Source organism: Coloeus monedula (assembly GCF_965178545.1).
Source record: "Coloeus monedula genome assembly, chromosome: 1".
Lineage (NCBI taxonomy): Eukaryota > Metazoa > Chordata > Aves > Passeriformes > Corvidae > Coloeus > Coloeus monedula.
The window spans coordinates 122,786,323-122,813,913 of NC_138781.1; the positions used below are offsets into that span (position 1 = coordinate 122,786,323).

General features: G+C 36.3%; 1 protein-coding gene across 1 annotated transcript in view; it reads left to right on the forward strand.

The window, feature by feature from the left end:
- NKAIN3 (sodium/potassium transporting ATPase interacting 3) overlaps positions 1 to 27,591 on the forward strand; it is a gene marked incomplete at both ends in the record, with an annotated part of 320,103 nt that overhangs the window by 171,434 nt on the left and 121,078 nt on the right. Inside the window, one exon of the mRNA XM_082278597.1 lies at positions 1,887 to 1,967. Coding sequence (XP_082134723.1) covers positions 1,887 to 1,967 — 81 coding nt within the window. The remainder of the gene's footprint in view (positions 1 to 1,886; positions 1,968 to 27,591) is intronic.

Below are 27,591 nucleotides of genomic sequence, written 5' to 3' on the forward strand. Positions count from 1 at the left end.
TAATCCTCATGGTGGATCAGGAACCAAACCAGTCCTAACTGTGTAAAACAGCAAAGCCTGGCCTGGGAAAGCAGGTTCAGACAGTTTTTGCCTGCACAGTACAGAGTTGTCATTGGTGCCCATGGGACAGAATGAGGCCATTAAGAGATTTGGCTTGGCCTGGCAGATCAAATAGAATTCCTTTTGTTGTAGTGACAGATTTAGTTCATGGAGAGACAAAAAAATTCTTTCTTAAAATGGAGAATTCTCCCAAATAGGCTCAATTTTGCTTTTTACATGAAACTAGGATTATATGAGTTGTTCATTAATTTTGAACACTCTGCACGTAATGTTCTGAATATAAATATTAGAAAATCAGTAGTTGATGATGAGCTACTACAAAGTCAACAAATGTAGTAAAATGTGATATACTCTAAGTTAGTCATATGAGTAGTACAGACCTCATATTGCTCACAGGCCACAACAATTTTGTCTATTTTATAATAACCCAGCCTTCAGTTGCCACACTGCCCTTCTCTGTAAGACAGAGGAAATGGCCCAGGAATGTTACTCTTGTTTTGTTTATTAATGACCTACTTCTTGGGCCATACCAATTGCCTAACTGCCTACATACCTCAGAAGAAATTATATTAAAGCAGTTGACATTGTGGTGAGCAGAAATGGCCCTGTGCCGGGGGGGAGTAATCAAGGAGGGGAAAAATTCCACCCTCTTCAGCTGAACCTTTCATTATACGTGACAGGGAGTGGAACAAAGAGGGGAACATAACCTAAAACTGCCCGAGAAAGGCAAACTGATGGCACCTATGAAATGCATTGTAGATTAGTATGTGGAACTTTAATGATTATATTGAAGCAAAACAATAGATACTAACCCTCATCTGACCACAGCTAACTAGAGTTGCAAAAGCTCTTAGCAGCAGTTCTCCATGGTGAAGGTAAAGTGGCAGTGCTGCTGCTCATTGCATTGTTGTGGTGGATGTAGCTCCTGTCTGGCTGCATGGACACTTGGCCCATCAGGATGAAATGCTCCTGAGGCAGAGTGCCTGGAGAGTACACTGGGAATAGAGTACAGCTCTATGTCAGTAAATAGTGCATCTGTAAAGAAATGGTGCCAGTCTGTTGTGCTGACAGTTAAAATGCAAAAGATGATTTAAAGTAAATGAATTAATGTCGCGTTCATGCTGTGGGTGGTGTATGAGTTCAGTACAATGCTGGAGAACCCAGAACAGGTATGGATACATTCAACATTTAAGCAAGCTTTGTAGGACCAGGTTCATGGCAAAAGGCTTGGAGAAGTAGTGAGCTAATTTTAATGTAATTAAACTATGTTTTACTGTGGAAGACTCTCAAGAGATCAGATTTACACGTTACTTTTTGGTTTAAAAATAAAAAAATCTAGATTACCAGACCAATAGATCTTCTGTCTTGTTTGGTTGTGGGGTTTTTTTCTTGCTCCTTTCTTCATAGTATTTAAATGTTATTTCAATAATATTTACTTATTTAAGGTATTGTGCTTATCTGATATTTCCTTTAACAGAGCTAAATTATGATTTTAAAATGACTCAGAGTTGTCCCAAAGCCAGTGTTTAAGTCAGCATTTTGGGCTTAATTGATATCAGTAGGATAGTGTAAAACTGTAAAGAATAAATCTGTTTTATTGGTATTTATTTAGTACAGCAATGAATATTGGATTTGTAATTTCTGGTGGTTCTTAGGGGACTTCTGCAGGGGGAGCTCCTTTTCTGAACTCTCTGTGCTTGGCTGTTCCCAGAAGAACAATGTTTATTGATATCAGTTTTTTATTATTGATCTGCTCAGTATGAAGCTATTTCATCTTCACATTTTATTTTTCTCTCTTTTTTGCTCTCATCCCGCTTTGTGTTTAGTACACAGTGTGGACTGCCCTGTGGGTCACCTGGAATGTTTTCATTATCTGCTTCTATTTGGAAGTAGGCGGGCTTTCTAAGGTAGGTCACTTATCCTTCTTCAGCTTTATGGGAGGGTGTTTTGACAGCAGGACTCTCGGATGTTAGAAGACTGGAACCACAGAGGGAAAATGTGGTTGTTTGAACATACAATTTGATCTTCGGAGTTTCCCTCCAACAAGAACTGTAATGTTTGAACTTCTCCCTGCTAGTAAATAGCCATGGGTTTGAAGTACATAAATGCAATGAATCTGAATTACAGTTGCCTTCTGAAGTACCATCTCCAGGTGAGAGGTGGGAAGGTATTCTGTTGTAAATTTGAGGTCCTTTTTGATTGTTGAAAAGCAGCCAATGTCATTTTGGTTGAATTTTCAAGTGTGTATAAAAAGTGTGAATTTCCAAGACTGCTTTGAAAGCAGATAAAGAAAATTACCAAGAAGGTGAATGTAATAACTTGCTGAGCAAATTGGTCTCACAGTGAGAATGTTAATTCTTTATAAAAAAGAACAAATGGCAAACGATGACTTTTGTCACATCAGAATAAAACTTTCCTTTACATGACACTCAGTGCTCTAGGTCACTAATTCTGTATTCAATCCTCTGATTAGAGCAGAAATGTTTGCTGGAATTATCGAGGGACGTGTGCTCATTCAGGGTAGCACTTTTGTTAGCGTAGGTTATGTTTAATATTGTATCTGCTGGGAGTTTCATACACCACCTGCTCGTTTTTATCTCTCCAGTTGGACATAGATAATACAGAACTTTGTTTACCACAATCATACTTAAATCAGGCACAGTATGCCCATCGCACATGCTGATCCCAGCATTATTAATAGAATAAATGTCACTGTTTCTGGTTGTAGATCTAGTGATATGAACTGCATCACTGTTAATTCATGCAATGCTTTTGGAGAATGCAGTCCTTTGCAATGTGCTCTGGGAAGACCCTGCTTGAGCAGGGAGGTTGGACCAGATGACCCACTGTGGACCCTCCCAACCGGACCCATTCTGTGATTCTGTGCATTGTGTACTCCCCTCAGTACATTTATGAGCTATGTACTTGCTAGCATTAAAGGTCCTAGCTTTTGGCTGACAACAGACAGAAAACTGGTGAAACCAATTTAATAAGAAATAAAATCTAATTTACTTGGTGGAAATTCCATTAAAATTAAAGCTTTCAGTGGTAGGTTCCTTTGGTGAAAAAATTTCATAATGAAAAGCTGCAACAGTTCATTTTTCCTTCAATATCATGTACCTCATGAGAAGTCACAGGGTTGCTGAGGAAATTAGTGCACTTCATAGAGGATCAAAATAAATGATCCTAATGGTATGTTCTGACTTAAAAATCTATTAAATGAACAGAAGAGCAACACATAGAAATGATGAATAGCCAAATAGTTATTCATTCTCATGATACAAAGAGGTTGTATTCTTTCATTTAGTTGGGTTATGTCTATTTTTGTAGTGACTATTATATTTTATGTATAACTAATATATTTATCTAAGGGCCTAGTAAGTGAAGCAAAGCTTTTAGTCTGACCCTTGAATTTGTTTGCAAGGGATTCTGATCATATCCTCAGTTAAGAGGTTTATAAATCAGCAGTTATGAAGTCCTTAATCTTTCAGTTTCACTTCTGTGTTTCACTTTTTGCTCTTACTTAACATATATGACAAATCACAATGCAGAGAAATAGTCGCAAATATACTACTTGACAATTGGCAAAACTCCCTTTTATTAGTGCATATTTCAGCTAATCTCAGCATTTTTGTGGAATTTTTATCTTGTGCTTTATAATTACATTTGAAAAGTAGTTTCTCAACAAGGTGATAGGCACATTATTTCCATGGAAGTTAACTGCTCTTGTAAAAATTATGCCAAAGGGGTGAGTATCGAGGCCAACTTAGCAATGATAGAATTAAGAAACTTTTTCAGTACATCATGGTATTTTGGGTCCATTTATTGGTCTTTCTGAAAATAGTGCTAGATATGATGAGGCCTTCAGGAGACTAAGGTCTTTTTGCCCCATATGCATAAAATCCTGGGTGTTTACAGTTTGATTAGTATGTCACACCAACTTTAATTGGGACCCACATTTTAGCCAAGCTGCTAGTTATAAAAAGTCATCATTTCTTCCATTAATATGTTCTTGTGTTGTCAGGCATGATAGAAAGGTGCTGTTCTCAGAGTACAAGGTTGTGGTTGGGAAATCAAACACCATGATAAGCTTTCCAAGTGTGGCTGTTTATTCAGCATTGAAATCTTGGCAGGCAATATTTGCTTTTTTTTCTTCCTATTGTTCTGTTTTCTGTTAAAAAAGAAGAAGAAGCTGTGTTTCTGAATGAATACAGATTGATTACAGTTTTAAACTGTTGACATACTATCAGGGAAAATTGTAATGCTGTCTGGCAAGTGACTGATTTCTGCTGGTTTGTTTGTTTTTAAGCACGATCATGTTTGCATTCGCTCTGACCAGAATGAGTTAGCTCTTGGTTAAAGTCCTGTGAGTTTATTAGGTCTTCAATCATGAATGCTTCAGAAAATATAACTTGGTACAATAATAAATGGTAATTTTAATTCAATATCTGCACATGGAGTATGCATACAATACAGACAGACTTTTCAAATGTCATAATAGAAACCCACCATTGCTGACATTTTGCTCCAATCTTATTCCTGAAGTGGGGAGGAAGATCTCCCTTGAATATCCAGTGTTTGAATTCTGCCACGAAGTTCCACTGCAGTTAATGAAAAATTTGAATGAGCATAAGAGGGACATAGGCAATTTAGGCCTGTTTACTGTGAAAGTTTGAAACATTTTTCCTTCAATTACTTTCAATTATAATTTTCTTGATAAACTAATTTTTTCTTTTTAAGGAATGATTTGATATTTAGTTTAAAGTTTATGGCTTTAGTACACTGAGAACTTTAAACTTTTCTTGATAAGGAATGATGAAACCAACACTCCCAGTGTCAAATGTGGTGTATGTGACTTGATCCTTTCCATTCTTTCAGAAAAGAATCTTCATCTGAGTGACTTGAAAATTGTATTTTTAGTTGAAAACACATTTCTTGTTTTCAAGCAATTAAAAAAAAAAAAAAAAGGCTATTTTGTGCATATCTACATACCTAAATTCCCACCAAAGTTTGATTTTAATAATCTGGAGGGCCAAACTAGTCAATCTGAGAGGAGGAAGCTGGTGGAGAGGGGTAAGCTGGGAACTGAAATACCATATATATGACTGTAGGAATGTATGGCATGAAGGATTTCATTTGGGTCTCAGTCCTGGCTGCAATTAATATCATGTTGTTTTGTTACATAACGAGAGAAAAGGCTTCACGGAAGAGCTATCTGTGGAAGCAGCCTCCAGTAGCTACACTATGGAGATTAAGGCAATCTCCTGAGAAAAGGATGATATGGATTCAAGTCATCTCGGGTGCGAAAGGGAAATAAACACAGCTCTCCCACAGCTGGCTGTTGTCAGTGGAAATCTAATGAGCAACTGTTTCCTCTTCAACTGCCTTATAAAAAACATATAGGTCAAGATCCTTTTTCACTTACGTTGCAGATGTGCAAATAAAAATTAATGGTTTTTGGTGGGCTAAAGAAATTGAACTTGATCAGAAATAAAAGATATATGTCTATATACACCTTTTTTATTTGTATTAACTTTTTTTTTCTCATTTTAGCAGCAGTGAAACTGCCCATATGAAATAAATGAAATTTGCCTGTCTTTTTAAATTTACTGCTTTTCTGATATTGAAAACATAATTTTTAGTGTTAACCATTCCATATGAGAGAAACAAAGCTGCTATTATAACATGACCTTTTAATTCTCCACTGCAGGATCCCCGATTGCTACATCCATACATGAGCTCATTAGTTGTTTTGATCTCATTCTGTGTCTTGAAATGAAAATAGGTTCTAATTATCACATTCCAGAGTACATGCAATTTAAAGCATATAGACATAAACACAAACTGGTTTTTTAAGTTTTGTATGTGCTTAAATATGGACCACATAATTTCTAATGTGCATAAGCCAGCCCTCCGTCTGCAGCAATGCATGGTGTTATGTATTCCTGTACAAAGGAGACTTCATCTGTTTGAGTGCACAGTTAATAATTCTGTTGTTTACATCCCTCCAGTATTTCAGATCCAGTATGAAAATAGCTGTGTCCACTTGTATTTATCATTTGCTATTCCAACTTTTTTTTTTTTTTTGATAGACCATTTTTCTACTGGTTGTGTTTAATTGTGATTTACTGGCATTTTGTTAAAACCTCCTGTGTTAAAGCTTTTATTCAGTAAATGTATGGCAGCATTGTGGTACTGTGTACACCTTTCCTGTTGTTTCCTATACCTTACCTAAGCAACTGGGCATCATTGATGAGCTCTTTTTCTAGGATATTTCTGCTTGTTCTATATGGCTTTTCCATGGCATGCTTCTTTGGTCTGAACTGTGCCTCATTCTGGATTTAAGTTTTGCTCTCAAAATTGACCTCTGTGTCAATTGACTCTTCTAATTTTTTTGCCAAGGATTTGCCTGACACACGCTTATATATTCAGTAGGAAACTATTTGTATAACAGCTTATGTTTATTATCTGGTCCTTAGTTTTGCATATTGAGTGAATGTGATCTCTCTAATGTGCCTGTGACACCAACTTCATTAGCCTTGCCCCTGAAACTGAAGGAAATCTTGCTTATGTCATTTAATGAAACAATGTATTTTCATGTATTTTTTTCCCTGGTAATATTTACTTTGGTCGATGGATGTTCAAAGTTCGTAGGGCTCCCATCCAACTTTATTAAGCTGGAGACAGAGCTATAGGCTAAATTATTATATGGATCTGTAGTTAGAGGATAGAATTGTCTGATAAAATTAATTATTTCTTCCATCTGAGGACAAAATGGAGTAATAATTTACTTATTAAAATGCTGAGAGACTGGAAACCTAGGACTCTTTTCCAAACAAAATGTTGCATATCAGAATGAGGGTTAATTATGTGGACTTTATACTGGCTACTTGTGAAATCCAATTTATTCCATCTGGTGCGTGTCAGTCAATCCTTAATTGTTGTGCAATTATAGCTAATCATCTCAAATGGAGTAAGTTAAACTCAGAACCAATGCTAATTTTTATTAATAGAGATGTTATGGTGTATGCTCGAGCTTGTGTCTTTTTTTTTAATGCGAAATGAGAGCATTGGATGAGTTTAGATTAACAATATGAAAGAAAAAGTGATTCTCATTCTAACTTGTGCTGATGCAAGTGAGAAAACAGAGACCATTGTTTTGATTTAATTAGCATCATAATTAGCTCTGTAGAATTGCCCACTCCAAAAAGCTCAGGGACAAAGTTGGTAGCATCAATAAAACTTATATGGAAAATCAATAGATGGAGGATTAAGGATTTCCGTAGTCTAAGAGCAGAGGATAGTCATTGTACGTCTACTCACATGTAAGTGACTTCTAGGTGGAGAAGGATTTTTTTCATATCCACTGAGAAGAAAAGCAACAAATAATTTGCTCAGCATGTGGCAAAGAAGATTTGGTTGGCGGTCAGGAGAAGCTTTTTAATAATAAGGACACTGAAGAGAATCTAAAGCTGTTACGAAGCCTAATGGGCAACTCTTCTACTCCACTATTTTGGATCTACAGAAACAAGCCACTGTCAAGATAAAAACCCAAGCGAGTGCCATGGATGGTTTGGGGTAAGAATGTTTAAATTTAAAAAATGAATACAAGTTGAAGACTCAAAACCTCATCTTAATTAAGAGTCTTAAACATTTCATCATGACTGTCATTCCAGCTGGGGAGCTTGAGGTGTCTCTGGCTTTTCTCCCCAGAAGGTGTGTAGGGATACAGAAAACAGGGGACTCTACTGAAGTCTCCCGGGAGGCCAACAGCAGGTTTTGGGTGTGCACAGGTGGGGTTTTAGTGTTCCACTGTGTGACAACGAGAGGGAGGCAACGCTCTCATTGCTGCTCACTCTTGGTGGAGATTAGATTTCTGTTACAGACAAAACTCGTGTGCTGTCTGTTCTACTGATGGCTTTTCAGCTCAACACAAATCATTGCCTTCACTGAGAGCAAAGCAGGAGTGATAATAGTGTATTTCTTCGCTGCTGTACATGGTGTATACATTCATGTACAGCTCAGCTGAGAATTTCTTCCCACACACCTCTTATTCATCATCACTTCCTTTTGATCACCATCTCTCTTGGGAGACTACGCACCCCTTAACTTCTAATTCTGCTCATGACTGGATGTTCATTTGCTCCAGCTGATGCCATCAGCTGCTACCAGCTGAGATGTGCACAAGGACGGATCATGCTGAAGCACTGGATGTAGCTGTAGGCATTCTGCAATTTCTAGACATTACAAATTACTAATTTTATAGCAGTAGTTAAATATAATCTCTTCCAAGTGTATGCACTAGTAAAATTCAACTTGCAGAAATGAAATCTGATTAAAAGGTTGGGTTTGTTTCTTTGAGGTTTGAACCCTCTCACCTTCTCCTCCTTCCTCTACCTTATTACTCCCAAAGGGTTAAAAAAATTGTTGTTTTTTAAGTAATGTTTCAAAATCTTTTCTGACAGGAGAAAAGGAGGAATGCTAATTAAATAGTAATTTAGTAACTAGAGTTAAGCTAATATAAAAGCAAAGAAAAAACAGACCAAATAGAAGTTTTAATGCTTGCATTGTATAATCCATTTAACTCCTTTGGTGTTCACTCTTTCTTTGAACCAGCTCTCAGAAGTAAGAGTTTTTGGTTTTTAAAAATGTTTTTAGAACAAGTTGCCTCCTTTTAGTTTTTCTTGTGCCTTTCCTACAGTACATGTTCCACTGAAATGTGTTTGCTAGAACATGAACTTCTGATACGACCTTCCTTATTCAAGTTGCTCCTCCCATCCTGCTGCTCTCTCACTATAAAAAGAAATAATCTCCAGGTTCAATTGTATTTAATACTTTTCCATAATGTTCTGCACAAACAGCAACCTTTTGAATTTTTAATTACTTTGGCAATAAACCTGGAAACCAATTTACCATGAAGTTATACAGTGTAATATTGTACAGAAACAACATTTCAGCACTTCAAAATAATTGCTCTGGCCTTGGCTGGTGTTAGGTACCGTTAATTGTAGATTAACATGTTGTTGGGGTGCCTTTCAATGGTATTTGCAAACAGTATTTTTTGATGTTGTGTTAGGCTGACACCAGTATGTGCAGGAGCAGAAACTGCGTGTGGTAGTTTCTGTATAGAATACAATGACTGTTTCCATGAAAAGTTAGAGAAGAATTAGCTACAAACTGTGAATTCATAGTGATGAAGCGATGGAAAATAGCATTTTCTTTTTATTTGCAATTTAAATATCTCAGACAAAAAAGGCGACTTACAAAAGATGACTTACTATGTGCTCTCTTAAAAAAAAAAAGAAAAGGGAAAGAAGGAAATTGAAGAGCAGAAATATGTGAACCTATTGTAGCTAAGGAGACTTTTTGGTTGTTTAGCTGAAGAGACTTTGATGTTCCAGATTTCATGTTCCAAAACTAATTTGTTGTTCAGTCTGTTTTACTCTACTGTGTAAAGGTGTCTCATTGTGTAAAGTCTAATGAAAAATATGCTTACTCTTGAAAGGAAAATTAACATGCAATAGTTTCGTGGCACTATTTGAGCATAAGGTCATCCTGGAAATAAAAAGGGTGGAATAAATGAGACATAGATAAATACCACTGAAACTTCAAAATGGTCATTCTGATGATAATAAGTTTGTTTAGGTGATACAATCACATTGCTGAACAACTTAATCAGGAGTACATTCCAGATGGTGCAAAAATTGAATTTTATATCCTTTCAGGTGACATTTACAGTGGTTTGATTTATATATACTATGAGCATCATTAAAATAGGTGTTTCAGTCAGAATTGCTTTTCTTTTATAACCCCTAATGATGCAAAATTCTAATGTTGATACCCGGAGTGGAGGCCACCATCTTCTTCATTGGTTTAAATAGCTGAGGTATTATCTCTGTGGGTTTTTTTAAATAATCCATTTAATACCATTAATATTAAATGGCTCTGGGCTAAGAGCTGCACAGATAAATTTATTAATACAAACATCACAGTCATATTTGTTTGAGTTCATTGGCTTAATGTCTAGGATCTTGAAGATTTTTAAAAGGAATAAAAAAACCCCTAAAATATCGGCTGACATCAAGGAAGTAAGTAACTCAAGTAGCTTGCAATATTTCTCCAAAGACACCTTTGGATATGAAAAAGAATTCCTGTGATCCAGGAATCCATGCTGCAATGGCTAGAGATGCAGAGAGCGTAAATCCTGCCTACCTAGGGTTTGTGTCTGAAGCCCATAGCAAAGGGCTTGAAAAAGTCCTGGGTATTTACATGTAGAACCAAAAACATACAGAATAAGGAATAAGAGAATACAAGAGCAGGAAGGACCATCTAGTCATCTATTCTAACTTTGTGTTTCTGAAATAAGTTGAATTGTTCATGGAGTGAGGAAAGGAAATTTCCCTGAGTTGTGGTTTGGTTGTAAGCAAGTATGACACACTCATCTGCAGGTAAGGGTGAAACTAGATTCCATTACTCAGGGAATTATTTTATCTACTTGTTGACATTTGGATATGTTTTGTAGTGATTATTATGCTCTTTTTGTAGAAATGGTGAGACTGTTGCTGGTATTTGATTTTCTTCTTTGCAAATGTGATGTGCTTCTGACAAAACAGCAGTGAAAGGTATTTTGATTATTTAATCACTGTCTTGTTTAGACATTAGATCAACCACATCTGCTGTTTGTCCAGCAACTTCTAACTACTGAGATGAGTGACTGCTGGGGATCTATTTGTTGCCTAGTAAGGTCAAATTTATGTTTTATGCCAAAAATTTCTGTACACTGTTTCTTCTGCTGTAGTGTATCCTTTGGAATTTTAGTTCTGACACTGGCCAAGTAAGGACATCTTCCTAATTATGGGGAAATCTGTCATTTCATGTCTTCTAATAAACAATTGCATTTAATTATTTATTGATGTCTAGTTTGAAAACAGTTTAACTGTTTTGAAGGGAGTTTTGCACTGATTCATAGGTTGTTTGCTTTGGGTTTTTTCTTCGATTAGGAGACAATGCTTGTTAAGAAGAAAATGTAATTTTAAGTAAGATTTTTGTAAAAATTTGCACATGAGACAGTCCTAGACCTTGATGAAAGTAAAAGGCATTTATTGTTGATGACAGTAGAATCTGAGATCTTCTCAGAAATGATGATGCTGAATCTCATGGGATTTTTAAGCATGCTACATGCTTCTTATGGGAATTCATAATCATAAATCCTGGAATCATGAAAGTTGGAAAATACTTCCAAGGTCATCAAGTTCAATCATTAACCTAACACTACCAGGTCCACCACTAAACCATGTCCCTAGGGACACACATTTCTTGAACACTTCCAAGGATGGCGATTCCACAACTTCCCTGGGCACCCTGTTCCTTGACAACCCTATAAGTGAAGCAGTTTTTCCTAACATCCAATCTAAATCTCACCTGGCATAACTTGAGGCCATTTCCTCTTGTCACTTGTTACCAGGGAGAAGAGACAGACCCCCACTTGACTACAGTCTGCTTTCCGGCAGTTGTAGAGTGTGATAAGGTCCCCCCGAGCCTCCTTTTCTCCAGTTCCTCTTTAAACTTATGCACCAGATCCTTCATTGGCTTTGTTGCCCTTCTCTGGAGTCACTCCGGCACCTTCTTGAATTGAACAGTGTAGAATTTAACACAGCACTCAAGGTTTGGCCTCACCAGTGCTGAGTACAGGGGGACAATCACTGCACTGGTCCTGCTCACCACACTGTTTCTGATCCAAGCCAGGATGCCATTGGCCTTCTTGCCCACCTGGGCACACACTGGCTCATGTTCAACTGGTTGTTGACCAATTACCCCAGGTCGTTTTCCACTGGGCAGCCTTCCAGCCACTCTGCCCCAGCCTGTAGAGCTGCCTGGAGTTGTTGTGACCCAAGGGCAGGACCCCGTATTTGGCCTTATCAAACCTCATAAAATTGTCCTAGGCTCATCAATCCAGCTTGTCCAGACCCCTCTGTAGATATTACTTAGATAGATGTGTTAACATGGTCTCATTTTTGAACTTGAAAAGATATGTAAAAATCAGGTTATTGTTTATCATCTCTAGATGTCAATCCAGGTGACTGTACTTACATCCTTTGAGATATATAAACTCTATTTTAGAGGAAAAGCAAGGGAAAAAGCTTGGTTTACTTTTCATTGATCTACATTTGACAACCAACGAGATTTTTCCTAACTACATAGATCCTCTATATCTACTCAGAATTTTCCTTATTCTTTACTCTTTTCTAGTGTCTTGGACCAAACAACTACACTTGTCATTAGATGTACATAATCCTGAGCTTTCTTTGTTAACATCCTCCTTAAATTACTTCGGTCCAGGAGTCTGGTGTTGTAATTTTGCCTTTGATTTTTACGAACCTTGTAAGTGTGGCGTTCTTACCTGAACCTGACTTGCACTAGATATTTCAAAAGAGCATCTGGAAGAAAAAAAATTTTGCCTTTCAGCTCCTATTAAGTGGTTCTTTCTTGGTGGAAAATGATGGCAGTGTCCCTGCCTTTACTCCTGGTATTAATTTCTTTTGAAGGCTTCAGCAAACAAAAAACCACTAGTTCAATCGCATAACCTTGGGTAAGCCTTAAATGTATTTCCAACATGTCTCTTTTGGCAAATTTTTCTTCTTTTGTAGAATGCTTAATGTTTGTTTTGTGTTAAATTGTCTTAATTAGAAGAAGGCTTTTGATTTTGTAAGGCTACAGGAAGTATTCTCTTAATCTTTGTGGTTTGAATCTTGGAGCAAATTTGCTTCCGAAATCTGGTTATCATCTAATAATTTATTTAACCTCTATAAGGTGAATAGCCTTTGAGAACTCCTTTCCAACTACACAAGGGAATTGAAGGGATTGTTCCTTGTCTAGATCATTATACTCTCTTTCTTTTTCAGCTGTCCTTCAGGGAATGCCTTGCTCATGTTGATGATGTGACTGAATTTATTATTTATGAGTATCAGCATTCCTTTGAGCAGACTTCTTCAGTTTGGATTAATGGGGAAAGGATGAGAGAATCTTGTTGGGGATTTAGCTGCCCTCCTGCCCTTTGCTTTACTAGGTTTATTGTCTGAATGGCTTTACTATAGCAGCAATAATGCTGGGTATTCTTGACCTATTCAGTCAAATGGGGAAGGCAGAAATATTGCAGGAGAAGTCACAGTGATGGCAACAGTGCCTGACTAACACTGTGTTCCAAGGGCAAATGCTGCTTGTGAGTAATTTGATTGTCTCTATGTTATAGTGGCATTGCATTCTGTACACTTAGATTCCCTCTCTGCTTATATCTTTAGAGAGCATGTAGAAGTTCTTTAAAATGTTGTTTTGGGAGAGCTATTCTATTCCAGGGGGAGGATATGTTATACCTGTCTGCTGAGAATTGCTGCTCTGTGTCATTGTGTTACTGTTCTGTATGCTTGGAAGCAGTTTCTTTCTTTTTTTTTTTTTTTTTTTTTTTTTTGTCTTCCTTGGTAGATCAAGAGCTCCTGTCTGATTTGGAAATTTTGGCTGAAGATTTTCCTTTTTTATCTCAAAAATGTTTGAAGGCTTGGATATGTTTTATGCTGAGACAGTTCAAGCTCTCTGAACTGCCTACTGAAGTCTCTGTCTTGTTTTGCTGCAAGGGGCATAGGTGTTATTCCTAATCCCCAGATTACTTATTCACAGATATAACACAATTGATTCATTTTACTTTGACTTTCTGTGAATTATCAATGATATTTTGATTTCTTCCAGCTTTCTTTTTATTCAGTTTAATAATTTTCTTCAGTTTGTTCAGATATGACCAAAGTACTGGACAACTTGCCAGGACAGATTATTTTCCTTTTGATCCATGTCATCTTGACTAAACTGATATTTCTTTCTCTTTATCTGTTACCACGGCATTCAAAAGTGCTCTTATTTTTTCCACTTCAAATGTGGGCTGTTGGATAAAAAGACTACAGTCAGTGAGGAAAAAGCTACATACATGTCCAGCTGTGAAAAAACTGATTTTCACTAACTCTTCATCTCAAATACACTTGTACATTGTTTAACTTCAGAGTAGTTCATGCTGTGTTGGGACCATTTTCATATGCTTCACATCTACCCTGCGCTGCAACTTGTGTTTGCTTCAGGGTATCTTCCATCCTTTAATCTTGTTTTTCACATGAGGTAGCTATTTTTATTCTTAAATGTTCCAGGCATGTGGATATTGTGTACCCTGAAAATATCAGCACAATCAGTGTAAATAATTATTTTGGAAAAGCTAAAATTTCTTAATAATTGATTTTTAATTGGTACTACTTGATATTTTTATTTATTTTAGGTTTAGTTTGCATATATTTTATTCTTATGAATCAATTGACTACCTGATTAGTTAAAAGTATACTTTATATAATGGTTTTAAAGTTGCGATTCGCTGTGAAAATTCAAATAATTTTATGGCCTCTTTTTCTTTGAAAACTTAGTACTTTACTCTGATACAATATGCTAATATTTGTGCAAATGTCTACATCTTAAAATATGCTTGGGACACAAATTTACCTTGTTATAATACATTAAATAACCAAATGGTTTTAAAAGATAGAGAGTTTTAAAATGTTCCTAGATTTTAGTAATACCATTGGTATCCTTGGATGTGAATTTCTGAATGTCTAAGTAAGATCACTTTTTACATCTGTAGCTAGGCAGCTTGCTTAAGCATTCCAGGATTGTATTAACTTTTGTCTAAACATTTTGTTTTCTAGAATGCAGTTTACAGATCTGTGTCATGACTTGTATTTCCTGTTTCCAGGCTCTATAATTTCGCTTGTGCCTGCCTATAGTTTAATGGATTTTGTTTCACTGATCCCAGCTTACCAAGCAGTCCAGATGGCCCTGTACAGCTGCCTGCCTTTTCATTATTTACCCTCTTCCCTCTTTTTGTGTCATCTGCAAATATATCCACTGCAAGCAGGGATTTTACATGTACTTCTAGATCGCTGATGAAAATGTGGAATAACATCAGAACATACATCAATCCCAAGGGAGTCCTGCTAGAAACACTCTTATTCAGCTATTATTTCCATTGAAAACTGTGTTCATTAGCTAATTTTCAATATATTTAATTTTCAGCCCATTAAAATGTACTGCCATTCAATTTTATAAGAATGTTTTCTGAATGCCCTATAGATCTCTAAGTATATTACCTTCTTGCAGCTCCTATCAACTCAACATTTAACCTCTGGAAGCAATGAAATAGAGTTTGTTTAAGAGGTCCTAATGTCTTAAGAAATTTTATTGACCGACATCAGTTATACTGCTTTTGCTGGATCTCAGGCATCTGTTTTTATGTCATCTTTCCTCTGTTTGCTTTGGGACTAAAGCTAGATTAATGATCCTTGAACCATTGCATGTGCATTTTCTGAATCTTTTATAGGCTTTAAAATTCTTCAGTCTCATGCAGTTCCAGAGATTTATTAAAAATTAAATTATTTGCGTTCATGGACCTCAATATCCAGAGCTTTTGTGTGGTTGCTAGCTGTCCAGGCCTAAAGATTGCATGTGAGTTATAAATTCATAGACCTCTTACTAGTGGTTTAGAAAATGCTTTTTCTCCTCTTGTCATTCTTTATGGAAAAAAAAAGAACAGAAGAATGTATTAAAAGGTCTACTTCTTATGCCTCTTTAAAAAAAATTACAGTAAACATTTATTAGAAGGTCTATATTTTCTCTTGTTCCTAATAAGCTTAACGAACAACTTTTTACTGCCTTTAACCTTGCTAGCATGGATTCTACCTGACTTATTTTCTTCTTCATTATTAAATATTCTCTATTATGTATTTTCTAATTTATGTTGACTGAAATATTTTTGCCATTTTTATTCTTCTTTCTTGAAGAACGGGATGGCACAATCAATGTATTTTTTGGGGGTTTTGTCTGGCACTGAAAGCTTTTGTACCCATTGACAGAAATATTCACAAGGGATGAAAGTTTCATAATTAGATTTTTGTATATATGTGCTGTTAGAAATGATAAAAGGTATCCAGAGGAGGGTGAACAAAAGGACCTGTCTCATGCTGCCAAGAGAAACATTGCTGCAATCTCTCATTAGAAGCTCTATAGTTGTTGTCTTTAGTTAAAATCAGAAGGAAGCTCACAGTGGAGGAAAACAGAAAAGACATCCTTTTGTATTCCTTCCCAGTTTCTGTCCATCATCCAAAGCATCCTAGTTCTGAACCTGGAACAGTCCTTAACTTACTGACTCCTGAAACTCCATGTGCCACTCACTTAAAGTCTCCACAGCCATTCTTCCTGTATTGTCCCTGAACAAATTCTCTTTGAACAAATGTACTATCCCTCATTGAGAAGTCTTTCCTGTGTTCTTAATATGCACAAACTCTGCTTCAGAAAGGCAACAAGAAGAGCATCACCCCTCCAACGAGCTGCTATAGCCTAAAGCACATGGGTAGTGCATGCAAATTACAGTGGTTATTGTCCTGTAACGTTGTGTATTCCTACTGCATAGATTTCTGTATGGGGGCTTTTTCTGCTGCTTCAGACACAAGATTAACTTAAAATGCAGGAGTGGTCTCATTAAACTCAATAAAATTACTCACATGCTTACCATGCATTTAAGTAGTTTGCAGAATCAGCATTAAATTAAGAGGCATTCCATAGATCTCTCCACTTCTCATATATAAAATTTGAGGAGGAGAGGGGGCTTTAATATAAAAGCTGAAAAAAACCCCCTAGGAATTCATCAGGTACCAAAATCTTGTCTTACACAATGAAGTTGAAATGCTTGAAAGGTTTGACATGCAATGTATTTAAGTGCTGATGTATTGGTCTATCTATATGATTCTGTTTGTATATTATGCGCATTACAATATTGCCTAATAGTATCTCTTAAAAGCCTTTTCAAGTAATCTAGGTTGCATTTGCTTGTATTGATCTTGTAGATATTATTGTGGCACATCTTCTGTGATTCTGTTGTGCTTTACTTTGTAACTTCTCCCAATACATAATAGGAGGTGAGAGAAATTCAATGAACTGGAGTCAGAAGTAGTCAGGGAAGGATATGTAGATGCATGAACTTTGTGTTATATGTTTCTTTTTTTTAAGCAAACATATGCCTTAGTTTACTCTTTCAGTCCATCTCTGAAACATTTGATATTCTAAAAAACCATCCTTATAAAGGTGAATAAAAAATCACTAAGTATTAAAGCCACTCTTAGAACCCAAAAAGGATTTAGAGGTGAAGAAATTTGTATTCTATCAGTATTAGTTAGGTTTTGTGTGAAAAAACCTAGTATTAGGTTTTGTGTGAAAAAGACTGTGCAATATGTTGCTTGTTATGTTCTGCGGCTTAGTCATTAGTTTGTCCTGCTACATCACATCACCAAGGTTGTGAATAGGGTAATAAATAATCTTTCTGACATAGATTGTCTTTTAATTTAGTACTTGTGTTTTGAGTCCCTTTATTAGCATGGAAACATAAATGTGTTTCTGTGTTTTAATATTTTGCCAACAGTAAAATAAGTTGGTGCATTGAATATGATTTAGTATTTCACGGGATTGTGTTCTTTCTAGCAGAATTCTCTCTTCATTTTATTTGTAATTCCACTTGCCTTAATGGATTACTTTGTCAGTCCACTGAGTGACTGTTTAAGTCAGGTTGCACTGCAGATGAAAAGAAACACAGGGCATTATAAGTTGCAGGATGATAAATGAAAGATATGGCATGATAGCTACTCATAGTACTGAAAACCAAACACAGTATTTCAATGCTTGCACATTTTTGTGTATGGGCTGTTGCTAAATATCATTTTTAGGAGGGAAAAAACAGGTTTTCATTTTGTGAAATGTTAAAATTTCAAAGTTCTTGGCTTTCTGCCGAGATGGTATAAACTGACATAACTAAAGGAAAATGCATTAAACCTTGATCATACAGATTAGACAAAAATGCGACCTTGTTGTCTCAGCCATTTCTTTAATGAAAAGATACTTGTGTGCAAAGTAACCTCAAAGGAGAGAGTAGGGTTTGTTACCTGTTCTGAGGAGGAAGCCCCTGGAGGGCAGTGATGCAAAGCTACCTTGACATCCGCAGTATGTTCTTAGGGGTGCAGTCAGAGGTTTCACACAGGCCTCCCATGGGCTAGGATGGAGCATCTCCTTTGAAGACTCTGCCTCAGTGGCAATGCTGGGAAGGAAGCTGTCTCTCAATGAGTCTTGCTGCCTCTCCAGAGAGTGGAGAGGGCATCCCATGTATTCAGGACTTCTCCTACTTTATGTCCTTCCACAAACAGACTAAACCTCTTCCCATCTGTGGTCCCACCTCATCCATCTACCAGCACAGAAGACAGTTTGCTCTGATGTCCTTTTTCCATAGAGCACTGTCCACCAACTCTTGCCATTGCTTTTCACCCCAAACTGTGTATTTTACCTCTATGTATTTCTTTTAGCCCTTGCTTTCCAGACAGACATTGCTTAGGTATTTGACACATGGAAGACAATCTTGGCTTCACTGTGTTTTTAAAAGGAACATGGGTGCTGTAGTGTTCTGCTCAGTGACTCTGAGGTACCTGATGTACTATACAAAGATAGTCTAAATAATTGTATTTGTTGGGTGTTTGGAAAAAAACACCTGTCCACTTATCCTTGACAAGTGAGTCCTAAAATGTATTATAGATCTTTGGTCCCAGGATAGACTTTCAGTTTTACACTTGAGAAGCAAAAGTCAAATATAAGATTTATGTTTATCTAATAAAAAGGCACACTACAGGTTCCTGAAATCAATGACTCCCAAAATTGCCCAAACATTGAATGATACGCATGAATAATTTAAGAATGTTTTGTTAAATGTGCAGAAGTCAAGTTATCCTTGCAGTGAGACTCATTGCAAATCAGCAGCAATTTACTGTTTCTGAAAACCACAGGCAGCAATTTACAGACAAGATTGGACCTGTTACTATACATGTGACATTTTCTTGATTTAAACTGTCATTCTGAAAAGCTGTTTACTGACAGCCAGAGTTTGGAATGAGGTTATAAAGTTTACTGAAGAATTCCTTACCATTGAGGTTGAACTATATTTCTGCTTGGGTAGAAAAGAGCATTTAGACCTCCTACTGCAACTGAAGTATCTATTCATGCAAATTAGCACTTTCAAGGGAAATTATACATGATCTTTTTAGACATTCATGTGCTGTAATGTTGTATGGTGCTATGCTGACATTTTGCATCTCATAAACACAGGAATGTATTTCCAAAATACCTGACTGAAAGTGCTACATACAGATGTGTGATGGTGCTATGCAGTGGCTTCATCATTTTGCCTCTAAGCAATGGTTATCAAAGTAATTTCTGAAGATGATCTGCTGGCTTCCAGAATATCATGTTGGGCTAGAGGGGTGAATATTCATCTTTATTTACTGTTTGGTTTTTTTTTTTTTTAATTATTAACTAAACTGGGAGTCTTCCTACCAACTCAGCTCCTGTTATATTTCCATGGCATGTAGACATTCAGTAAGTGCCATAAGGAATATTTTTCATCACTGTCTTCACTGCCTTCCCTTTGACATCCTGAGATCAGTTTCAGTATAAGTGACACTCACTGTGGTTCTCTAGTAACCATCAGAAATGAACATGCACTCAGACGTGCAGTAATCTAGATACCCTGATGTTCCCCAGAACTTACTTTTGACATCAAATAGCCTTGGTTAGGTTCTCTGTCTTATAAGCGGTTGCAAAGTACTTTCTAGTACAGTCACTCAACCACACCTGGCCAGTCTTGCAGGCTATTGTTGTGGATAAGTCCTTGGTATAAAGAAGTCATTGAAGTTGAAAGAAAGCTGGTCAGCCTAAAATTGCATTGCCTGGAATATTGTGGATATTGTGTCCAAGTGAGTAAACCCAGAAATTAACAGTATTGACAAGAGGCTCTATCTTTTGCCATTGCTCTTGGATACTCCAGACTGTTCTTCCCTAGGAGATGGACACAAAGAAAAATGTCTCATAGTGCTGCTTACTTTGAAACTTATTTGACCAATAAGATTCAGACATTAAAGCAGGAAGTGATCATAAACACTGGAGAACATTTGAGGAAATGCACTGTAACTTGAAAGTTCAACATTTTCAGAAGAATCTCTTGTGTAAAGGGCCTGAGATAGTACCACACATCAAAAAAGAGACAAAGGAAAACATGCAGACCACTGGGATTTGAATTACGTGTACAAGTGCATTGGAGAAGATGCAGGGACAGCTCTGTTCACCTGTATGAGCCAGGAATGCCCAGGACAATGTGAGCACTTGTGTTATAGGCAGATGCTTACAAGAGATAATGGAAATGTGTGGCAAACCTAACAGAGACAAGAGTAAAGAAAAAAATAGACCTCCCTGTAAATCAGGCAAGCTACAGTTGTTGCAGTCAGGTGACAGTTCAGTCTTCTGGAAACTGGGTGATCCTCAGGCATTGCCACTCCTGTTGCTACAGCCAAACTGATGAAAGGTTTCAGCCAGTAGGCATTTTGGGGAACACATCTGATAGTGGATTTGAGTTTGTTTATATGGCATTAATGGATACTGTTGTTGTACTGTAACAGTGAATTCAGTGTTTCATATGCACCCCATTGGTATTAGTGCCCATTCATATCAGTATTCACTAATAGAGCTAGCCTGGGATTCTACTGCACAATTAGTCAGTTGTGCCATGTGTACTTGTCTTTGGAATTCTGCTTTGTGAAGAATTTAGTGAAGGGGAAAAAAGCAAGTGATGAGACAGGCAAAAAAGGAAAGCATCAAGGAAGAAATCAGTTCTCTTTCCTCTTAAACAGCTCTGTAGGAAGAAACACACTAAACCAGTAAGGTTATAACACAGAGAGTAATAGATACTGGGACATTTCATTAAAAATAAGCTCTTTAGAATATTCATTTAAAAATAGAGGGGAAAACAGAATGAGTGGAATTATCCTTCTGTGAGTGAAAGTCCAGCTTCAGAGGGAACCTGGATTATTCATCATACCAGACCAGACAGGGTGTTGAAAAAATGTCAGTTAATATGTGGGGATCTAGTTGTCACTAGCTGATATTTTAGTCACTTTCTCTGTAGTAAAAAGTCTCTATTCCCTGATTTATTGAAAATACAAAATCTTACAGCACACTTTCTTGCTATGACATTTTACTGATGCATCTTTGATTTATAATTCAGTTCCAGTAGCCCAAATATACACATGCCTACATGCAGAAAGGCTCCTCTTTCCTCTTGCTTTATTAAAAGCTCTCTCTTTTGTTGAGGTGGGTGTACAGTTCATGAGTTCTGTTTTCTTTGGTGGAAGGTTAGTCTGGTCTGCCTGGATGAGACCTTGTGACAACACAAAGCGGCCACAGTGCTAACGGTGATACAGAGTTCTGCTGTTGTATCTCCTGCCTCACACATTAGTGCAGGAATTCACCTCACTGGGTGCCAGTATGAGTTATGCAGCCTCCTGGGGAATTCAGTGATGCTCCTTTCTGGATAAGGAAGGCAAGAGCAAAGTTCACCTTAAGGTGTCCTAGAATAATTTTTTTATTCCTTGCATTTCAAATCAGCCTACTCCAAATTAGTGTCTCCTTTCATCTTTGGTTTGCCCAAATACCAACCTGCACTCTTTTTTTCGAATAGGAAAGCTATGGCAGTTCTTTAATAAATTACTAGTTTTCTTTCCATTTTTAGCTTCCATGAGCAAGAACAGAAAATGTTAGAACTTCATCACAGGAATTAACAACTGAAGTGGTCAGTGAATACAGATTAATGATATTCCATTATTCTGGTATTACCTGAGTTATTTCATAAGTCAGATCGATATTACACAAACTAGTTTGAAGTGGCATGTGAAATCTTCCATCAGCCTTTTATTTTTTCACAAGTATTGAAAGACAGCTTTAAATTGTGTCTGCTATAGTATTTTACCAGCCAGACCTCAAGTATGGAGTATATATGGGCTGCATGTTATTTGGAAACTCGTTAGACAAGACCTGATAACAGAAGCATTACTTTGAATTATGTGGAAGAAACACAGTTCCCTTGCTCATATTATCTTAAAAAAAAAAAAATCCAAACCCACCCTTCTCATTGAGAAGCACTGAATTCAGATCTCTAGCTCTTTTGAACTGCTTTAAACAAGCTTTGTTTCCAGTGTTAAATCTAAACAAGGCAGATGGCCAAATTAATTTTTATACACGTTTGTGTACTAGTACTAAATACTTTGTTCTCTTCTGTGGGCTCAGTTGCTTTGTCTTTTTGATGCTCTACAAATGCAAGTCCCTCCAAGTAACCACCCCTAGCTGCTTGCTGTTGGTCTCCCTCTCATCTTTTGCAATGCCTTATTCAGTTCTTGGTCATCTGACATAAACAAACACAAGATATTTAAAGAGGCACTCGTGAATACCAAGTAACAACACAAAAAAAGCAGTAAAATAAATTGATACCATTCTTATTGCCCTGTCTCAAGTATAAATATTTGACTTAAAAACCAATTTGATTGAAACCTGTTTATTTAGAAGAACTTGGTTTAAAAAAGTTAACTGTGGCATTGTAACTAAATGCATCCTAACAACACAGTTGGGGATTCTTTTGTGTTTCTCAATCTATACAAGCACCACATCTGATTTTGATCTGAGGAAGGTGCAATCAACTTTTAGTGTGAATTTAGCATGTTTTTAAAATACATTGGAATCCCCAGCTTCAAAATGTGCTGTAATAAAAAGCAATCCTGCAGAGAAGCTTTTTTTCTTTTAGATTCATTACCATTTGAAATGAAAACATGTCAAAACAATGTAATCAAAAAATAATAAATCATGAGTGAAAGTTTAATAATTACTGACTTGTTTGAAGATCCCTGGATTTTTATATGAAATTAAGAAATTGAGCAACATCCTGTGGTATTCTCTATCAATGTTTTAAAATGTGATCTTTTAAAATGTTCTGTGACACATAATTTATAACTCGTTACTGTCAGTTTCTGACTCTTTACTTTGTTTTAGCTTTGTTTTTTTAGTGGATGCAAGGAGAATCTTATTTTGTTTTCTTCCATAAAAAGGAGCAAAGATGGAACAAGTGATTTATGGAAAATTCAGCTTTATACAAACTGCTTTCTGCTATCTGTGGATTTTTTTTTTGAGTATGTCAGGCAATATCTTCCCCTAGAATCTCTGAGTGCTCTCAACCCTGGCATTTTATCATCAGTTTTTGTACTGGAAAATGTAAGCTGCTTTGACATCTTTTGATCAAATATTTTTTAGAGGCATGAGTCATCTTGGGTCATTTCACTAAGGAAAATGCTTTTTGATGAACAAGGAAGGTAAAAAATTGCTGGGAAATATGAAAAAGCATCTTCCTAATTTCAGTAGTTTGGGATTACAAGATCTTTATGAAAATAACCAGATTTACAGTGAATATTTAGGATATATTTTAATGAACAAGTTAAGTAACTTTGTCATGGGTTGCCTTTGAGCATATTGTGTGAACTCAGGAGTTATGCTGTGAAAATGGAAGAGAACATTATAAGTGAAAAGCAGGATGTGGTGGTGGTTGTCGACTCCGCATGAAGGTGGACAAAGGATGTGGTTTGAATTTAGTTTGTTATTCTCTTGATCAGGGCTTCCATTGCTCCTTCTACCCAATCAGTAATCTTTGTACACAATACAACCACGTGTCTGAAGACAGGGACAACACTATAAATTCATCACATTAAATTTTTTTTTTTGAAAGTATCATTTAATACTTCTATGTGAAGTATACATAGCAAATTTAAACAATATTGGCATTTTCTACCTAAATATCAAGCTTATATCACATTCTGGATAGGGGGGACAGATCAAGAAGATGCATAAGTAGAATCCCTGATTGTACTTATGTTTCAGCTGGGACAGGCTTGCGAGGGGTTAAGAAGCCATGAGGACAAGCTTTAAAGATACTTTTCTCTAGAGACCATTCTTGGTCATTATGTGGTTCCTGACCACGAGCTGTCCCCAGCCATGTCTTCAAAACTTTTTCCAGAGTCAGTGTTTTTGGGGGCTAGAATTCCTTAATTACACACAAAAATGATAAATTTGTGTTTGGAGGGGTTAATGTCTATTTTTAATATAAAAAAAATTTAATGCTTACTTTTAGAATAGAATGCAATAGAGTACTTCATTTGGAAAGGACCTACAATGACCACCTAGTCCAACTTCCTGACCAGTTCAGGGCTGATCAAAAGTTAAAGCTTGTTGCTAATGGCATTTTTCAAAAGCTTCTTGAACACTGACAGGCTGGGGGCATCAACCACCTCTCTAGGGAGCCTGTACCGGTGTTTTACCACCTTCTCAGTAAAGAAATGCTTCCTAATGTCAAGTCCAAACCCGCACTGGCACAGCTTTAAACCATTAGTAATAAAACCGCAAAAACAATAAATGAAAGAAACAAAAACCAACAACAAAATAAAGAAAATAAAATACCCCACAAACAAGAAAACAAACAAAAAAATGAAAGAGTCTTGATAGTTTTTTGTAATTAGGTTCACTTGAATCAATGGAATGATGTGCCCTCACTTCACAGACACATCTACATATATGAAACATAGAGGGAAAGTTTATCTGAAATTTGATCTTATATTTACTCTATCAAAAGTAGCCATTTTGGATATGACTATTAGAAGTTGCTAGATTGTTCATAGTCTTCATTCAGAAAAATCTATTGCTTCTACAAATTTTTTTTGGCAAGTCTTATTAAAGCAAGATTTTTTTTTTATTTTCTGTAATTTTTTGTTCTTTTTTCTGGTGATTTGAAGTTCAAGAAAGTTTAATCAGTTTCAGAAGAATTGGGACTTTGGTATTTTATCCTGTTATTTTATAACAGAAAATGTTTGATATAACATGTAAAGTCTCTTCTGGGGCATACTAAGCAGCAGCCCTGTTACTGTTACAGCTGAAAGAGAGTGAAGAATATAATTTTAATTTTACTAGAGCCTGACCATTTTCCAGCCATCAAGCTACTGACACACCTTTTCTATACTGAAATTATGGATATTATCAAAATATGATCTTAGAAAGGCTGAAATTTACATACTTTTTTTCAGGTCAATGATTAAAGTAATGAAAGGTGCAAGTTATTCATTTGAGAACCACAAGATACATTTACCTGAAAGGTCAGGTAAATGAAGGAGCTGGTGCAGAAAGCTGTGAGGCTGGGCGTTAATTCCAGCAAGTTTCTTGGTATCGATTACACAGATTGCGAGTGCTCATTTGTAGGCCAGAAGGCAGATACAGCTCTTTGCAGGCCATTTGTCTCCTTTTGTTTCTTAATTAATATCACAGATTTGAAAACTTGTGGTAATGAAATTGGCCTGTTAATTAGGCCAGTCTTTAGCAGTAAGGTTTTCATGTCTTAGTGTTTTTCCAGCACAGTTAACAGCAGCCTTGTTAAAATGTATGCTTGTTTTTCTTTTGCAAAGATGCCTATCATTGAAATAGTTATAATGATGTGAGGAATAAACACATTCTGTGCTTGGTAATCATTTTAATGTTAGATTTTAGAGAAAAATGCTGATTTTAAAATTCACTTTTTCTCTGGATGTCTTTAATCTGCTGCTTTATGCAATTACATTAATATCTTACATGGGAAAAAATTACATTTTTTTTTCTTTATTTTGAACATCAGGCAATATTTTGAGTGATGTAAAATATTGTATTGTGATATTTTGATGCAGCTTTCCTTGGTACAATCAGTTTTCTCTGGTGATTGTGCAGGCTTTTTCCAGAAAAATGGAAGAGATGCTTAATTATTTTTAGGAGTCTAAAAAAATTAAGGCATAGCCAGAAAATGAGAGGAGGAGCAGAGACGCCAATGAAAGACCTACTTAGACTTCTTATTAAGTGCTTCGTGAGGAAGAAGTTCTGTTTGGTGTAAATTAGTTTTCTTGTTTGACATTGGCCTTCAATTAGAAGACAACAATTTACTTTTTTTTTTTCTAGTAGGTTGTGACTTCATGATAAAAAGTAAACAATACCCTTTGCTTTGTGTTAAATTCTGAAGAAGTTATTGCTAGAAATCAATTATGAAATCCAATCGGTGTTGACATATCTTTCTGTGTGCGGAGTACAGCCCTTGCAGTTCACACTCAGTGATGTAACCTTTCGTTACCCTCTCCTATTTGCATCCTTTAGGTCACTAAAATGAGTATTGCTTCATTTTAGCAGATTTTTATTTGAGTCAATGATATTTACATCAAACAGATGAGAAGCTTAAATCAGAAAACAGGAGTGGATTTATTAGAAGGGTAAGTGATCCCTCTACAGTGTTAAGTCACAAAATGTTTTTACATCATGAAATATTACATGTTTTGAATCTCCCCTAGGAGAGCTGAGTGCAGTCAAGTGCAGTAGGTATAACTGTTCACATACCCAGATGAAAAAAAAGCGTTTTTTAAATTAGTCTTTTTTTTCCCCTCTGTGTGCTATTGTGATCTTCCTTTAGGAAACATCCATGATACTGTGTTGTTTTAAAGTATCTGGAAGGGATAGAAAATATTTTTGGAATCTGAATATTGTTTAAATAAACTATTCAGAATAAAGGAATCTGTTAGAAAATGCTTTTGTAAAATATGAATTATTTTCCACAGGCTCTGACCTTAGGTATACTCAAAGATAAATATTGTGCCTATCAACTCAAGAGGTGAAATAAGGTACTTATTCCTTCCTTGAACAACTAAAGAATAGATTTCCATACTTGGCTTACATTTTCTGAAAAACATTGTGATTAAGAAGAAACATTGATTATATGACCTCCCTGAAGCCTCAGATTTAAATTGTTTTGAGTTGCTATAGCAGAAATTGCACACTAGCTTTAAATGTAATGATTTCTACCTTTCCGTTTTCATTTTATATTGTTTTTTTCCACATGCAAACCTTTCTACTGTTTGTAGATCTTAGAAAATTTTTTAAAAATCTGATATTTGTCTGTCATGGTAACTTTGCTAGTTGAGAGTTTTGTCTCAGTGGCATTGCTCTTGCCATTTTTAATGAATCTTTATGGATTTCGTAGTTTCTGTATTTGCTTTGTTAGTTTTTCCTTGGGGTTTTCAGAAGATTTTTTTTTTCCTGTTTTCAGAGACACTATCGTATAGCAAGGCTTTTGGATTACAAATCCATTAGCTGTGACCCAGGCAATGTGAGACACACCCAGCTGGTATTTTCTAGGCCAGCCAAGTGAAGCAAATACCTCAGAGAATAATCCAGGAGCAAGTAGTGTCCAGTGGGGCATCCTGTTGAAGGTATTTCCATTTTGTGAACTAACAGGTGAAAGGGGGCTGGATTAAGAAAAGTGAACATAAAAGACACTTAGTCACCAAGTGCAGTCTTTTGAAAAACTCCTGGTCCTGTCATAGAATCTTCATAAACAAAGCAATTTGTTACATATCCTGTGATTGTGTCATCCACTATTATGATATTTTGCTGTATCACAAAATACATGAATATTACAATCCACATACCACGTAATCGTTTTCAGCTGTGAATTTTGGATTTGGTGGATAACGTGATGGACTTCTC